Raw genomic sequence first — 18,397 nt, 5'->3', positions numbered from 1 at the left:
TCCTCACATATACTGCAACCCCGCCTCCTCTCCTTGTGGACCGGCACCTCCTGTTTTGGGTATGTATGGACAAACCCGAGGTTGTATCATGTTAATATGCTAATCGACCAATTACGACTCCGTTTACAGGATATATACATTCAATAATGGCATTCTTCTATCCAGAATAACTCAAAACTTTCCATTTATTCTACGCTAAAGGAAAGATACGGACAAAAGAAGTATCTTTCGAATGTACACAATTTCGAACTTCGTAGAGCAATTACAAAGATAAGAATCTGTAGTCACAAACTAAATATAGAAGCGGAAGATATTCTAAAATTCCCCGTGACCAGAGGTTTTGTCCATTCTGCCCAAATGAGATCGAAGACGAACGTCACTTCGTTATGGATTGTTCTCGATATGATGATAAACGCACAGAGCTGTTCACATCACTTTCCACTTGCTCTAAAGACTTTGCTACTCTCTGTTCGATAGATAAATTCAAGTACATTCTGGGAGGCGATAATCCACATTGTGTACAAGTAGGCAAATATATCCACGATTGTTTATACCGTAGAACCAATAGTGTAAATGACATGCTAGACCCTTTATGTTGATGTATCCATACCTATAGATAACCATATATATGTGTTTAGTTGTACTGTAAGTAGTTGTTATACATGAAGACCTTACGAAAGTCGCTGTACTTTTGTCGTGTCAATAAAGATTGTATTGTCAAGGTTTAGAGTGGAAGTTTCTTGAATCAATATCAAAATATTTGCATTGCTTGTGGGATTAAGATACAGTGCTATTCAAGATAGCAAATAATGACCAGACATCAAAACATCATCGTATCTTTGCAGCCGCGTAACTGTTGGTAAATAATTCTTACTGTTTGGTTTGGTTTGCATTTGACTTATGGCATATAACCCAGAAACAGATGTTTGCCCCTCTGTTCCGGTAGAAGCCATTAATCAAAATATTCCTTGGTGACGCATGCGTCTGTAGGCTTGTGCACAAGGATCCATGTGTTTTTGTCCCAAGGTTTCGCCCTACAAGTCTCTTGACGTATCACTGTGTTCACAATGGTAACGGTGCCTGCCTGTTACTTTCTGTTCATCTATTTCTTGACGTCGACATGCAAAGGTATAGTAGTTGCGTTTTTGTATGTTCAATTTAATCCCTTGAATTCCATGTTTACCCATATGTATCGTAGGCGATTTACCGTGTGTTCCAGTATAGCTGAGGTGGTAGCTTCATTTTAAAAACGTCTACAAAGACTTATAGAATGTCACTATATGTTAGTACAGGGAGTTGTGACGCCAGCAGACATCACTCAGCTGGTCACCGAAGCAGAGGAGTTGTACCGCGAAGCAGAGGAAGCCGTGAAGAATCCGTGCACTCTTCAAACCTTGAACGATTATTCAACGGACTTAACTAGAATTTCTGCCAGAATAGAGGGGGTTACTGCGTCTGTGAGAACGTCTGTTCCTCCTCATCGACCGCCAGCGGAAGTCATTGCAAATATCGAGAACAGTATGCACTTGCTGCATTCGAAAATCACGGAGCTTTTGGAACAGGTTCGCGGAGAAATCGAATCATCTCAGGAGAGGGCGTGCTATGCACCGCCGCGGCTCTACGGGGGGCAGAGAGGCAGGCCAAAGTTCAACGTCACCCGGGACCAGATAGATCTGCTAGGTTGCGAGGCCGGGTTAACATGGGCAGAGACTGCAAGGACACTAGGTGAGTGTCCTAATTTTCACTTTCACATTATCATTATGGCGATATTGCTTTGTGTGTGTGTGTGCGTGCGTGCGTGTGTGTGTTTGTGTGTGTGTTTGTGTGCGTGTGTTTGTATGTGTGTGTTTGTGTGTGTGTCACTGTGTGTTTGTCTGTGTCTGTGTGTTTGTGTGTGTTTGTCTGTGTGTGTGTTTGTGTGCGAATGTGTGTGTGTATGTGAAACTGTAGAACCTCTTGATGTAAGTATCTAACTATGTATGTGTTGGGAAGAAAAAGGCCGAGGTCGATTTTGGTCCCCTAGTATGTATTTTACAGTATGTTGATCTGAAACCTAAGATGATAGCGAGCTCATGTCTGGAGGCGGGTTGATATGCCAACGATATAATGACGACATATGTGATGTGCGGCCATATTTTACAGGAATTTCAAGGTCATCCTTGTATCGCAGGCGGAAGGAGTACGGATTGACGGCACCGCGAACAACAGTCATCAGCGACGACGATTTGGATAGCATAGTGAGGAAGGTGACTGCAGGCAGGCCGCACATGGGCGTCACGATGACCCAGGCTGCTCTCCACACACAGAGCATTCGTGTCCCCAAGGCACGCGTGCAGACGTCATTAAAGAGAATAGATCCACATGGTGCTACGTTCCGCATGAGAAGTAAGATAAAGCGGATCAGATACTTCTCGCCAAGTCCGAATTTCCTGTGGCATATTGACAGCAACCACAAACTAGCCGGGTAAGCCTTGTTTATTGACTATAAAGTATAATCCTCTAAGGAATAGCAAACCAAAATGTAATCCTATCTGAAAGTAATATCGTCATTGGATTTTCAACATTGTTTCCAACTTTTAACATATCATTCAATCATGTACGAGACGCTGCTGGCATTTCTGTAACTCAAGCAACTTTTGTATCTCACTAGTTTGCGGCACCTTGACGGCGTCACTGCGTCCTACATTGAGCCCTTGACTCATGATATCAATGTCATGCAATTCAAGCAAATATACAGATATGACTAAAAAGACAACAAAACGCAAAGAGCGTAAAAAGATTCGTTTTCTATCGACGACATTCGTTGAACGCTGTGTCAAATCGCTCAGCCGCAGCGACGTACCGAAACTTTAGTGCAAGTGAGATACTAGGCAGGATGTATGGTACCCAGGGTAATGAAAAAAGCGGTATAAAAGTTTTAAATTGCGCTGGCGATGAAAAGTATGTAGTTTTCCTTTGTATGATATTGACGTAAGTAAACATCAATTATTGAGGCAAGCCATTAAATGTAGTAATCCCTATGTCGTATGTTGGTCTGTCTTTTACAGAAATAGATACACGAGGTGGAAGATCGTCATTCAAGCCGGGACGGACGGGTATTCTCGTCTATGCACCTTCCTTGGAGCCACCAATAGGAACACGGCAGCAAATATGAAGGAGTATTTTCTTAGAGGTGTTCGAGACTTCGGCTTTCCATCTCGGATAAGGACGGACAAGGGGGGAGAGAATGTGGATATTGTTGCATTAATGATGAATATCAGAGGTCCTGCGCACCATCCGCATTTTGAAGGGCCCTCAGTACATAACACCAGAATAGAAAGGTTCTGGAGGGATGTCAGAATGAGATGTACCCAACGATACATGGACTTTTTCTGGGGACTAGAAAGGGCCGCAATCCTAGATGCGGATTCGGAAGAAGACATCGCTGCCCTTCACTATGTCTTCCTGCCTCGTATCAATAGGGACCTGTCTATATTCCAACAGTGGTGGAACAACCACAAAATTAGAACAGCGCGCTCTAAAACCCCCAAACAACTTTTCTTGCAGGGATTTATGAAAAATTTTCATTCGGACTATACAAGTGTCAGGGAATACTTTGGTTTACAACAGCCACCAGCCGAAGTTGACGATATCATTAATGAGGAATTTGACCCAGTTTTCTTGAACTTGTCAGATGAAACTGTTCACGAGCTCCAAGCCATCAATCCATTGGCTGATAGTGAGAACGAAGGCAGGGATCTATACCTTCAAGCAAGAGCTATAATAAGAAGAATGAACTGATTTGTCGTTGTACAACTACTTTTGGAACACCGTATCAGTAACCTGGATATCAGACTATATCCAGTCCTTTCACTCAAGGTCATTGAGACGGTAAATAGTCTAATAACCAGACAAGGCTTTGACACAACCAGCTTCTTAGTGTCAATATGTCCGAAGGATATCCCCCCTCCCCCTAAAGTAGTGTGCCTCCTTCCATGGTTCAGTTAATTGCATGAAGTGAAAGTGACATGCTTTAAAACTTATTTGAACCACCTTTGCAATAAAGACAGGTCCCTATTGTACACTTGTATTCTGCAACTGAATACTTCTATACGTGAATTTTTTCCTTCTATTTCTATAAAAGAAGAAAGTAATATGACTGACCTTTGCATAATGCAGAAGCCATAGTACACTATTGTGTGGGAGCGTAACTCCGTTAACTGCATTTTGTTTTGTATACTTGTATTCTGCAACTGTATACTTCTATACGTGTATTTTTTCCTTCTTTTTTTTTTACTGTTGTCTTAGGTGTAGGGGCACAACCTGTAAAGGGGATTTTGCACCTGTTTTGAGGAATGTGTAAAGAAAAGAGACACGGCCTTGTGCCTTGGCCAGAAAATCATGTCTTGCAAATTATTCACACACTATGTTACATGTGTTATTGTGGGGTAGAGACGTAGTTGATCATCGCATGTCACTGAAAATTAGAGACCATATGGGCAATGAAAGGATCTTTGTCAGGTGACTGATGTCCAGGAATGGTAATATTGATAATAAACACTTGAAGAAGAAACACTTGTTACATAAGGAACGGGTTTTTTTGTGTCCTAGCAATGGGCGATAACGAAAATACCACCCACGTATACCAAAAACAATTAACAGGAACCTACTGCGTTTTAATGATGAGGCGACGCTTGAACCCCACTATGAAACCAGTTTGAAGACTTTGTACCCCTAATATGCTAGCAAGAATTTGTTTTTGATATGGAATGTGTGGCAGAAACCCGGATAATGTGGATGTCTAACGCTTTCCAACCAGCGCACACTTTTGCGCACGTAACGGACAAAAACTTTTAAATGGGAAACACCACTCCCCAGTCAAACAGACGCTACCAAAATTGTGTTTTTATTGCAGGCCTAGCTTTGTGTACATTACCGGTAACAGTGTAAATACTAGGGTTGGCCTCCTGTATTAAAAAGGGAAGCCATAACTTGTGTATGGAGCGAGAATCCATCATAACGGAATAGTCCAAATTCATCATTAAAGTATTGATAGTCCTTCTACTATTATACTTCGAGAGGCCTTTGGCGGGACAAGAGGAGCCAAACTGTGCAGTCCCTGAAAGCAATAGTAGGCGAACTAGTAATCTCCAAGCAGAGGTCAGACTACTCCGGCTGTTTTTCTACCGGTTTTAGGCGTTTTTATCGTGCTTTGAATTTTTTTACCGTTTTCTTTTCTAAAAGAGACACAAACAAAACAGCACCAAATAGACAGCCCGATAAAAACGCCTAAACCGGCAGAAAAGAGTCGGAGCCAGACATCTGCTTGGAGAGTGGCGTGGCAACACAAACTGACATGTTTATCAAACTGTGTCATCCTGTCGCCTCTGGGACCACTATAGGATCCTAAAAAAGGGTTGTCATGTAGCAAAACGTCTAATTTTGTCTTCACGCGTGAAACGAACACGTTTTTTATGCAGCATACTATCAGTATAAGAGTATAACGGAACAAACTAGTACAGAGAAATAAGCACCGCCCACCAGTGTGAAAACAGGGAGAGAGAAATTCAACGCGATAATGACATTGACATTGAAGACCTTTATTGTACATTCATACCCACTGGGTTTAGTACAGGTCACAAAACTCCGTGGTACACTAAAACCAGTACAGAGAAATAAGCACCGCCCACCAGTGTGAAATCTTAACAGACCTCCCGGTGTTTCTTTAATAACAATACCGCCCACTTGCGCCAGCAACCGAATCTTACACTATCAGTTTGAAGTAAGGTGAGCAAAGGTTTCCATAGCAATGAAAACAATCGAAAGTATTGATAATCCTTTTGTCATTACCGTTTTGTAATATAAATAAACACGGAGTATGGCAGGCAATGTGTCCGTTGGGCATAAATCGGAATGTGTGCTGAAGCACTGGAAATAATTTGGCATCTGGTCTAAAATCAGGCATAACACGCCTTATCAGATATTGTCAGGGTGACAAATTACTTCATCTGGTGTTGACTTCACGCGGGTCTTCTCATGTACCGATGGCACTGAGAATGGAAAGGTATAAACTTTCGAAGCCAAACATTTGACTCGGGCCATTCTAATGGAAATGTCATTGGTTATCGAAGCAGAAGAGTCAACAAGACTGACTGACTCGATCATGTTCACAAAGAAAGTTGATGGGCCTCACACAGACGGTTACTAGATCTTACTAGACATAGCCGAGTCTTGTGAGACTTGAGGGTTATTTACGTTCAACCATGCACCATATGCCAGACTTTGACTTTGAAATGCAACAGGTAAAATGTGCTAAACGTATAAGAATTCATGTCTTATTTATCCGCTTATTGCTTTGTGTACATTACCGGTAACAGTGTAAATACTAGACCATACTAGGGTCGGCCTTCTGAGTCCTGTATTAAGAATGATACCGGGAAGTCATTGCTTGTGTATGGAGCGAGAATCCATCATAACGGAAGTGTCCAAATTCGTCCTGAAAGTATTGATAGTCCTTCTACTATTATATTTCGAGGGGCCTTTGGTGGGACAAGAGGAGCCAAACTGTGTAGTCCCTGAAAGCAATAGCAGGCATGCTAGTACTCTCCAAGCAGAGGTCAGACTCCGGCGGTTTTTCGAAGGTTTTAGGCGTTTTAACGTACTTTGTATTTTTTTTACCGTATTCTTTATGACATGCGGCCAAAAGAGACACAAACAAAACAGCACCAAATAGACAGCCCGATAAAAACGCCTAAACCGGCAGAACTTGAAGAGTCGGAGCCAGACATCTGCTTGGAGAGTGGCGTGGCAACACAAACTGACATGTTTATCAAACTGTGTCATCCTGTCGCCTCTGGGACCACTATAGGATCCTAAAAAAGGGTTGTCATGTAGCAAAACGTCTAATTTTGTCTTCACGCGTGAAACGAACACGTTTTTTATGCAGCATACTATCAGTATAAGAGTATAACGGAACAAACTGACAAACAATACTGGGTCCAAAGCCTACCCCAAAACAGGGAGAGAGAAATTCAACACACTGTGTAACTGAAATCAGACATGTTTGCTCGTACTGACAGATAATGAGATAAACGAGATAAACGGAAACTCCGTGGTACACTAAAACCAGTACAGAGAAATAAGCACCGCCCACCAGTGTGAAATCTTAAACAGACCTCCCGGTGTACGCGATAATGACATTGACATTGAAGACCTTTATTGTACATTCATACCCACTGGGTTTAGTACAGGTCACAACAAATGATACAACATGATATAATGATACAATGAATCTACACTATTCAAGGATCGTATTCTACTGCGTACATTCGGCTTCTTCTCGTTTCTTTAATAACAATACCGCCCACTTGCGCCAGCAACCGAATCTTACACTATCAGTTTGAAGTAAGGTGAGCAAAGGTTTCCATAGCAATGAAAACAATCGAAAGTATTGATAATCCTTTTGTCATTACCGTTTTGTAATATAAATAAACACGGAGTATGGCAGGCAATGTGTCCGTTGGGCATAAATCGGAATGTGTGCTGAAGCACTGGAAATAATTTGGCATCTGGTCTAAAATCAGGCATAACACGCCTTATCAGATATTGTCAGGGTGACAAATTACTTCATCTGGTGTTGACTTCACGCGGGTCTTCTCATGTACCGATGGCACTGAGAATGGAAAGGTATAAACTTTCGAAGCCAAACATTTGACTCGGGCTATTCTTAAAGGAAATGTCAGGTAGCTATAGGTTGTCGAAGTAGAAGAGTCAACAAGACTGACTGACTCGATCATGTTCACAAAGAAAGTTGATGGGCCTCACACAGACGGTTACTAGATCTTACTAGCCGAATTTGTTAGACTTGAGTGTTATGTACGTTCAATGGTTAAATTATGTACCATGTGCTAGACGTTGACTTTGACTTTGACTTTGAACTGCAACAGTACGATGTGCCGTCCGCCAGGCGTCGCTTTCATGTAGAGCCATGGTTTCCTCCAAGCGGGACATAACCATGTTCGGAATGGGGGGAATGATGCTTCGATTTCAAGTGACACGTACGCATTACTTAATAGTCCGCCAGGCGTCTCTTATGATAACGTTGATTTGATCAAGTGGGACATAACCATCTTTAGAATGGGGGGTTGAAGGGTGACGATTTCAAGTGGCACGTACTCTTATGGTAACGTTGATTTGATCAAGTGGGACATAACCATGTTTGGAATGGGGGGTGGAAGGGTGACGATGCTTCGATTTCAAGTGACACGTACCCAGTACCTGATGGTAACGCTGACTTGATCAAGTGGGGCATAACCATGTTGGAGTGAGAAGGGGGTGTATGTACCGTATGATGTGTAACGTTACAGCATACATATTTTGTTCAATGTTGCTATGATATGCGATATTGCAGGAAATCGTAGCACGCTATCGTTACGATATCGTAACGTCCCTCTTGAAACATCGTACACGTATTTTCGCTTGTTTAAGGTACCCTTTTTCAGAACGTTATTTTGACACGGAAATTGTAAATCTGTGTAAAGGGGACGTATGGGCATCGTTCAAAAGGCCCCTTCAGGCCTACCAAAACGACGTTTTGTTCAAAGCAGCGTAGACGTATTTACGTCTATTATCGCTTCTTTAAGGTACCCTTTTCAATACGAAATTTTGACACGGAAATGATGCCATAAGCCTTATACCAGGGTCCATCCTGACAATGTAATACATGTACCCCTGTATAAGGCCTTATATCAGGGTCCATCCTAACAATGTAATACATGTACCCCTGTATAAGGCCTTATATCGGGGTCCATCCTGACAATGTAATACACGTACCCCTGTATAAGGCCTTATATCAGGGTCCATCCCTGACAATGTAATACATGTACCCCTGTATAAGGCCTTATATCGGGGTCCATCCTGACAATGTAATACATGTACCCCTGTATAACGCCTTATATCAGGGTCCATCCCTGACAATGTAATACATGTACCCCTGTATAACGCCTTATATCAGGGTCCATGCTGACAATGTAATACATGTACCCCTGTATAAGGCCTTATATCAGGGTCCATCCCTGACAATGTAATACATGTACCCCTGTATAAGGCCTTATATCAGGATCCATCCTGCCAATGTAATACATGTACCCCTGTATAAGGCCTTATATCAGGGTCCATCCCTGACAATGTAATACATGTACCCCTGTATAACGCCTTATACCAGGGTCCATCCTGACAATGTAATACATGTACCCCTGTATAACGCCTTATATCAGGGTCCATCCTGCCAATGTAATACATGTACCCCTGTATAAGGCCTTATATCAGGGTCCATCCCTGACAATGTAATACATGTACCCCTGTATAAGGCCTTATATCAGGGTCCATCCCTGACAATGTAATACATGTACCCCTGTATAAGGCCTTATATCAGGGTCCATCCCTGACAATGTAATACATGTACCCCTGTATAACGCCTTATATCAGGGTCCATCCTGACAATGTAATACATATACCCCTGTATAAGGCCTTATATCAGGGTCCATCCTGACAATGTAATACATATACCCCTGTATAAGGCCTTATATCAGGGTCCATCCTGACAATGTAATACATGTACCCCTGTATAAGGCCTTATACCAGGGTGCATTACCAGAATTTACGCGTATTTATCCAAATTTACCGGGTAAATATGTGCTAAATGTGGGTAAATATTGTACATTACATTTACCGGGTATTTACACACCAATGGTAAGTTTGGTAAATCCGATATTTCATGCAGTGTAGGAAGCCACCTTGCGGTCTCTACAAATCTGCCAACTCCCGCTATCGTACAAGATTTTGGGTCTCCTGTCGGCTCTAAGGAGAATAATCTTGTCCCACCATCTCGTAGTGTTTTTCTTAACGTATGCTTGAACAGTAACTCTCCTAACGGTAACCTTCCAATGTTGTCAGTTCTGGACTTCATTAAATCTGATACTCTGTTATAGGCTACATTTAAGTATTTCAGAAAGTAGGCTTAATATTTCAAACCAATAAACTTCAGAAGCCAGGTGCTCTTTAATTGGGAGCAACATTAAAACAACAGAACAAAGTATGCCAGCTTTAGCTAGGTTCGATATGTGCAGGTAGACATTGAATAACCATTTCAAACCATAAATCAAGACTGGTGCAGTTCCGTCTAGACCACTCGTCGAGTTTGTTTACCTCGGCCTGGGGTGTGTTGCATTCAGCCTTGAGGTCGTTGTAATGTGTAGCCTTGTCCTTAGACTCTGGAAGGATATTGAGAAATATCTTACGTGATGCCGAGTTGCTGCACGACTCTTAGTTTCCTACCAACCCTTCATTGTGGCCTGCAATTCTAGTTCCGGCGGACCGTAGAAGTGCCGATCCGGTCCATCCCCAGCGGAATAACGCATAAACAGGTCGTTCTCCAAATTGGCGTTGACGGCTGTCCAGTTGGTGCAAAACCACCCTCTTTTGTGAGAGCTACGCTTAGCTATAGGTACGGGAGCATTGCATTTTATAGTGAATACATAACCGCACGCAGGAGTCAGTTTAGAATAAATGACGGCTCAGTGGTAGCAATATTGTCTGCTGATTCTGATGCAAGATGCAGAACAACCTCAGGTCCTCTGTCCCTCTCCCTCCGCCAGTCATTGTATGGCACCGGACATGTTGCTGACAGGTTAACTTGCTCGTACGACTAACACGCTTCAGCAAACTTAAAATCAGACGAACCAAATTAGATTGATAAGGCTATGGGATGCAAAGAGATGAATAATATCAAGTTTTTCCAGCTCCCAAAATGAAACTAAACTGCTTTGTTTTCAACATAATTATTGTACTTAATTTCTAAATTGATACCATAGAAAAATCTGACACTCAGACTAAAAAGGGGTTACATGTCTTTTGAAAACATGACATATCAGTATTCGCCGAAATATTTACAGCAAACATAGTTTCTGAATATAATCACTAAAATATATTGAAATGCCTGGAGGATCTTGCTACCATCGATACATTAACAGCGTTCATAAGCAAAGAAGACAATCTCAGAAACATGAATAGCTGAAAATAATAACGTCTTATCTACTTACCATATCTATCCCCATCATGCACAGCAACAAGAAATGGAACAGTTGATATTTGCTGCGCATTGTCGTTGTACTCATCATATTCAATCGCTTGTGGATTGATATGTGTGGCGCCACCTGTGAGTGAGGACAGCAGTCATGTAGGGGTGTCTCGGCATAGAGCGCTTTAAGGGCTGTAAAGCCTGCATCAGGCTGCCTCTGGCGGCTGGATCTCTTGAAGCTTGCCACCTGTTTGTATGACCAACGTCTGATACACGCCTTCCTTAATATTGGATTTCGGCTGTTCACTGCTCACTGAATAAGTGATTGTACTTGTCTTTCTCCTGGTTGAGCTAATGTCTTTCGTTGTATGCATGATTAAAGTTAATCAATATCTACATTATAATCACCTCTGCTGGGCAAGTGGTATTTGAAGATTGTGTTGAACCGCTTAGTCTGCAAATGCATTTTGCAAAAAAGGAATTAATTATTTAAGTTTGAGAGAAACAAATCATAATGGGATGTCTAAGAAGCTGACGCAACAGCAAAAAAACCTTATTCACTGCCTCAACCTCCTTTGACACTGAAGCTCGTTGCGCCATCTAACTTAAGGACGGATGATACCCATTCGCCACAGTAGGCGTAGCTGTGAATGTTGGCATTTTTTTGGTTCACTTATTTCGCCTTTTCCTGAAAAAACAAACAAAATCAAAGCTGTTTACAGCTTTTTCGGGGGGAAACAGCGCGGGAAGCGTAAGTGCGTGCGTCCTTATGTTCAATGAATTTTGCCTCGTTCACCCTCGAAGCATCGCGCACTGCAGACAGCTTTTCAACGAGCAATGTAACAATTATAGACAAGCAAAGCATATAACAAAGGTAATGTTAAGTAAAACCACATAACGAAATCATAGAATATTAAAAAAATACATTTGTATACAGGTGGATTTTGGACAGATACTCTATGCCGAACTGATAGGATTGAAGTTAAGTTATTCAAGTCTTTTTGTTCTTTAATAAATGATAGAAAATACTGTAGACCTTTGGGGTGTTAATTGAGTCGAGGGTCTGCATTCCTATCCGACTCAATTAACATCAAACGTTTGTACGCTCAGTTTATTACAGCGAAGAATAAGCATTTTAAGATTGCTTGGTCCCAAGCCAAATTGAATAGCCATGTCGGAGACATCTCGACGTCTATTTGCGATTCGAGGAAACTACAAATCTTCACAATTCTGGGAAAGAAAACGGGTGTTGACTGTTGTTGGGTTAAAAACTGCTCTAGATGTTCCTTTGTCACTGCTTTTAAGTATTTGTTTACACTGCTGGGTTCCCTAGTCCCAATCTTTCGTCCCAGCCACACCTACCATTCTCAGTGAAAATTGCCCTCAATTTACCGATGTACGAATCTACCAGTCCGTGGAAGGCCTTGTAAAACAACACTAGGCGGGCCTGACACCTCCTTGCCTGCAGGGTCGGCCAACCCAGCTTGCTCTGCAGGTTCGACACACTGGTGGTGTGTTCTGTAATCGTTAAAGACATATCTAGCAGCTCGCTTCTGTACGGATTCAATTTTGTTCACTAGCACATTTGTGTTGGCATATTGTCGTTTCTGTGGGTCCCATATCGTGGATGCGTACTCAAGTTTGGGTCTAACAGCGATGTATAAGCTTTGGCCCTTACCTCTTTTGATGCCCCCCTTATGTTTCTTCGAATAAATCCCAGTGTACTGTTGGCCTTGGCCGTGACAGAGTTGATGTGTCTTGACCACTTGAGGTCCTGTGACAGTATAATCCCCAGGTAGGGGTGGTGGGCGCTGACCTCAAGTGGTTCTGCAAGCAGTGTGTACATGAATTGTGGTAAGCGTTTGGATTTATGTACATGAATAATGCAGCATTTCTTCACATTGAACTTAAGTTGCCATGTGTTAGACCAGTCAGATAGTGTGTCCAGGTCTTTTTGTAGATCTAGCTGGTCCTGTTCCGTTTGTATGGGATGGTAAACCAGACAATCATCAGCAAAAAGTTGGAGTTGGGAGGAGATATTTTTATCGATGTCATTGATATAAAGTAAGAATATAGAAGAGGGCCCAGTACTGTCCCTTGCGGCACCCCGGACTTGACCTTGGCACTAGTCGATCTCTCCCCATCTACAACTACTTGCTGGTGTCTGTTAAAGAGCCAATTTTTCATCCAGGTGAAGTTCTTACCCCTTATACCATAGTATTCTAATTTTTACGCAAACGGAAGTGTGGCACGCTATCGAATGCTTTCGAAAAATTTAATATTGCTAGGTCAACCTGCCGTCCTTTATCATACCATGACATTATGTCGTGGAGCGTACAGATTAGTTGCGACTCACATGAGTATTTAGCTCGAAAGCCTTGCTGAGTAGGAAGTAGAATATTGTGGTTGTCAAGGTGCTTCATTGTAGCTGAATATTGAATATGTTCGAGTAATTTGCAACAGACACTGGTGAGGGACACAGGTCTATAATTGGCGGGGGCGCTCCTGTCCCCCTTCTTGAAAATAGGGTGAACATAGGTGCTCCGCCAATCCTCAGGTACTTGTCCCTCCTCCAGTGACTGGTTAAAGATGAAACATAAAATAGGACTGATTTCAGCGGCGTAATCTTACAGTAATCTGCAGGGGATGTGGTCGGGTCCAGATGCCTTACGTGGGTTTATACCTTCTAGCAGTTTTTGGACTCCTTCTACGGTTACTGTTATCTGTGGCATATCTGGGTAGGGGCTTGGGCCTAGGTCGTTAGGAATGTTAGTTAAAGTTTCCTCTGTGAAGACTGACTTATACCGGCTGCTAAGGACTTTTGCCTTTCCCTTCCCATCTGAAACTAGGTTGTCTTTGTCCTTTAAGGCTGCAATACCCGTGTCCGTTTGTTTTCTGCTTTTCACGTAGTTCCAAAACTTTTTTGGATTGTCTAGGGCCTCACTCATGATCTCTTCTAAGTATTCGTTATGTGCCTTTCTGATGTTCTTTTTAACTTCTCTACGCTGTGCTTTGAATTTGTCCCAGGCGCATTCCTGCATCGTGTTCTTAGCTTTCTTATATAATCTTTTCTTCTTTCTTATTGCTTTCTTGAGCTGGGGGTAATCCAGGGGCAGTTCTGTCTACCAGAGAGTTTCTTTTGTGGGACATGTTTGAGCATTAGTTGTTTTAAGCCATTAGCGAAATACTGCCAATTTTCTTCTACTGTGTGGCTGGAGGGGCCTCCACATCGCAGGCAAGATCTCAGGTGAGGTTGGTTTTCGTCGTGGTGATCGAGAGATAGGCCATAGTTGTTGCATCTACTTTTCGGCGGCTCCAGGAATCGTCCAAAAACCTTACGAAAACTAGATATCCAGGATTCGTACTTCCGGTGCCGTCAATCATGGTGATTGACAGTACAGAAAACATTATTATGCACGCCCATGTTTCCATATATGGGTCGACCTCGTGAGACCTCGACAGACATCAAGTTGCGAGAGATTAAAACCCGGAAGTGACCGCTGCCCTCCCCATGATAGGACGTCATCTGAATGCTACTAACACGTAAATAGAATGTGACGCTACACGAAAAACAACTTCAAACACACAACACATAATATAGTCGTGCGACTGTTATTGTCTATCGTTGTGGACAACGGTTGTCTTTATACATGCGTTCAGAGTATTACGGGGCACCCGCGTTGCAGGATACCATTGCGGTGCGTGCGTGACCCACAGTGACCGCTTGCTCGCAAATCAAAAATGGCGGGAGAATTCCTTATTTTCGTCAGGCGTTCAGGCCGTTTTCTGGATATCCAGGAATCGTCCTCCTGTTCAGGCCGTTTTCTGGATATCCAGGATTCGTCCTGAGTCTGTTCAAGCCGTTTTCTGGATATCCAGGATTCGTCCTGAGTCTGTTCAAGCCGTTTTCTGGATATCCAGGAAGCGTCCTCCTGTTCAAGCCGTTTCCTGGATATCCAGGATGTGGACCAGGCCTTGTGTGACAAAGGGACGCCATCTGGATGCTATTAACACGTTACCGTGAATGTGTCGCTATACGGAAAACAACAGTAACTTTATCCCATCTTGACTGCCATTTGTTAATTCATTACGCAAAAAGCATTTTGGGCCTGATACGTAAGTAACATGTAAACATCAAAGTATCATTATCAACATTCGTTTAAGTTCTGTAACACCAGGATCAACAAAATAAATTACACGATCTTCTTGCGGGGAGATACAAAGATGGCGGCTTTCTGACGAAAACAACATGCCCCCGCCCTCCGCATAGTCTCCTCCCTCGAAAACAGGAAGCTCCATCCCCACGTACACGTTCTGGATAAACACCGTCGTCTATCCAGGAAACGTCCTGTTTGCGACGATTTCTGGATATCCAGGAATCGTCCTTTTGCTCAGGACGATTCCTGGATATCCAGGATTCGGCATATTACGAAAGTTAGATACTGACGAAAGTTGGATACAACAGCAGTGAGGCGTAGGGTTTGGCAATTTTTCTGTCGTAACTTTTTTCCATAAAACGTCACGGTAGACACATTCATTGTGCATTATTGACTACAACTGTCAGTTCCATCGCTGAGTGGAATAGTCCTTACACCACGGTAGGTTGGAAATAGGATTCCAGTCCAAGAGGACGGCCTCTTATATGCATAGTTCAGAAGCGGCGAAGTAAGTTTATCTAGAAAGCCAACCCGGAGCAGAGCGGACGCTGAGCAGGAAGAGCCCAGAGTGGACGTGACAATAGAGGGCTTGTAAGTGGTTAAGTCGCAGGCCGTATGGACGCCGATTGTTGGCCAGGGGCCGATTCGGTAGGTAGCAGGGTTGTTTTGGTAAATCTTCTGGCATGGAGCCGCAAGGATAGTGAGTTCGGCCCGGAGCTGACTCGGAAGGTAGTAGGCCTGCTTTGGTAACTCTGCTGGCATGGAGCCCCAGGGATAGTGAGGTCGGCCCGGAGCCGACTCGGAAAGTAGCAGGCCTGCTTTAGTAAGTCTGCTGGCATGGAGCCGCAAGGATAGCGAGTTCGGCCCGGAGACGACTCGGAAGGTAGCAGGACTACTTTGGTAAGTCTGTTGGCATGGAGCCGCAAGGATAGCGAGTTCAGCCTGGAGCCGACTCGGAAGGTAGCAGGGCTACTTTGGTAAGTGTGTAGACATGAGCTCGAAAAGATACGGACTTCAGCCAGTAGCCGACTCGACAAGGTAGCAGGGCTACTTCGGTGAGGCAAGCACGGTCCTGCAAATAAGGCGGTATCGTCAGAGACGGACTAAGGAAGGTAGCCAGGGTTACAATGGTGTTATACAGGGCTGGGGCTGTAAGAATGTGGAGGTAAAGTATTGTTTCAAGGTCACATGGTGTTTTTTTTTCTGCGAATTTTCAGGAACCCTCTCTCGATAGCCTGCTCGCCAGGATCCGGTCGCTGGAGGCAACCAGTCGGTAGACGCGGTACTGAGAGAATTGAACGCCTACTGTGGGAGGCCAGACGGTGCTTTCAATCCTGACTGGGCCATGAGCTTGGTAGAGGCTCTGGTTACGGCAGCGAGAAGAGAAGATCATGCTCGAAAGGAAGAATTTATTGCAAATACAGATGAGCTAGCGGCCTATACAAGGCAGCCATGGTTTAGATCAATTTTGATCCGCTTTTTCGGCACTCAGGCTAGAGTCCAAGCGGCTAACAAGGTTCACAGTTTCCTCAAAACACGTAGGCTAGGAGGGATGGGAACAACACGGTCGGGCACACCCTGACCCCTACCCTGAGCCGCGGCCTCCCTCTGGCCGGGGGGGAAAGCGGCCCAGGGGCAGTGGAGATCGTGAGAGGTGCTTCATTTGTCACTCGCTTAGCCACTGGATCAGGGATTGCCCGTTTAACCGGAAGCGTAACAAGAAAACGCAATAGATAAATACTAAAGATTATGTCCTAGTTTACTAAGGATACGCTGAACGTTGAAGATGGAACATACTGAACTGATGTGTATCGGATTGTTATTTGTCTTTGTGTTAGAGCATGATAAAATGTAGAAAAACAAGAGATAATATATATAATAATAAAAAGATAAATAAAGTAAACTGGAAGATATGAAAATTGAGCTACTGAAGGAATGGTAGCAAGTCTAGACGCTTGTTGCAATGGCCTGGTTGTAATAAAGATGATTTCAAATGTGCTCAACTTGGTTGGTCTGGCAATGTTTTTTTTGAGTGCGTTCGTTCCTCATTAGTTATAATAAGGAAACATGTGAATATGAAATGAAGCGGCCCACTTTTCATAGGTATTTTTATGGTAGGTTTCCGTAAGGGAACAATTTTTTTCCTTTCCGCTGTATGCATTTCGTAGTAACTTTTGGTGCGACTATGTATTCGTCAGTTACTAGAAGTTGACTTTGCTCGGTTTGCCCCCTAAATTTTCCCTCTCGCGGACCGTGTCGGCCCAACTAAGGACCTTGCTATCCATATTTGATGGTCCGGGATGCGAGCGGGATTGCCCCCCCCTCCTTTTGCTTTTATAATTTGTTGGCACGGTTTTACATAATTCGTTCTTCTTCGGCAGAAACCGATTCGCCACCCATCAAAAACCTCAGACATCGTCATTCCAGACTGGGAACTGCAATACCCGTTTGATCCGCTAGGAGCGGCAAAAAAGCGGATCTCAAGTGTGCATTGGAGGGGGGCAAGTCCCGCTCCGGTCGGGCCCGTACCATCTGTGGAGGACGTGGCATGTAAAGGACTGTGGGCCTCTCCTCAACAGTTAAAGTTCCCCGATCCAGAGACTTTTATGGCAGAGAATATCCACAATCATTGTGATTATTGGCAGGAGTTGGCAAGGAAAGTGGGGGTCGAAAATGGGGAAGTTATCAGATGGGCTTCAGAAGGAGTAGATCTAGAGGAATACTTTCGCCCGTTCAAGGGTAAGTTCAAGGGAAGGTATTATGGGGGAAAGCGCCCGCCATTTATGTATTTCCACAATTATCCTTGCAGTCGAAACTTTGCGCAGTTCATCGCTACGACGTTAGAAAGTAGAATCGCTTCGGGGGCCGTAGATGTGATTGGAAGAGTAAGGGAGGTGGACCCACCTTATCTAACGATGCCTCTTGTGTTCGAACCTTCTAAGCCTAGACTTTGTCATGACGAGCGATTTCTAAATCTATGGTTAAAGGACTGTCCGTTTAAGTTGGACCCACTCATCAATGTAACAAGGTATTTATATAAAGAATGTTTCCAAGTGGTCTGTGACGATAAGTCGGGGTATGATCACATCTTAATGCAGGAAAAGTCGCGTACTTTCTTGGGCATAGAATGGGGAGGCTTCTGGCTAGTGTGTAGAAGCTTACCGTTCGGCTTCAAGCCGAGTGC

General features: G+C 43.5%; 1 protein-coding gene across 2 annotated transcripts; it reads left to right on the top strand.

Annotated features, from left to right (window-relative positions):
- The first annotated feature begins 596 nt into the window (after window positions 1-596).
- LOC118426459 lies at window positions 597-4,552 on the top strand. Of its 2 annotated transcripts, XM_035835871.1 has the most exons (4): window positions 597-1,128; window positions 1,288-1,725; window positions 2,143-2,464; window positions 3,048-4,552. In XM_035835871.1, exons 1-4 carry the CDS (start codon window positions 1,068-1,070, stop codon window positions 3,778-3,780), a joined length of 1,554 nt encoding a protein of 517 aa, XP_035691764.1. In that variant the 5' UTR covers window positions 597-1,067; the 3' UTR covers window positions 3,781-4,552. The 2 variants fall into 2 exon arrangements, with proteins under 2 accessions (XP_035691764.1, XP_035691765.1); XM_035835872.1 differs by having other exon boundaries at window positions 2,143-4,552.
- Window positions 4,553-18,397: the final 13,845 nt, after the last annotated feature.

This window comes from Branchiostoma floridae, chromosome 11, assembly GCF_000003815.2.
Source record: "Branchiostoma floridae strain S238N-H82 chromosome 11, Bfl_VNyyK, whole genome shotgun sequence".
NCBI classification, from domain to species: domain Eukaryota; kingdom Metazoa; phylum Chordata; class Leptocardii; order Amphioxiformes; family Branchiostomatidae; genus Branchiostoma; species Branchiostoma floridae.
This window is presented reverse-complemented; position numbering and strand designations above follow the sequence as displayed.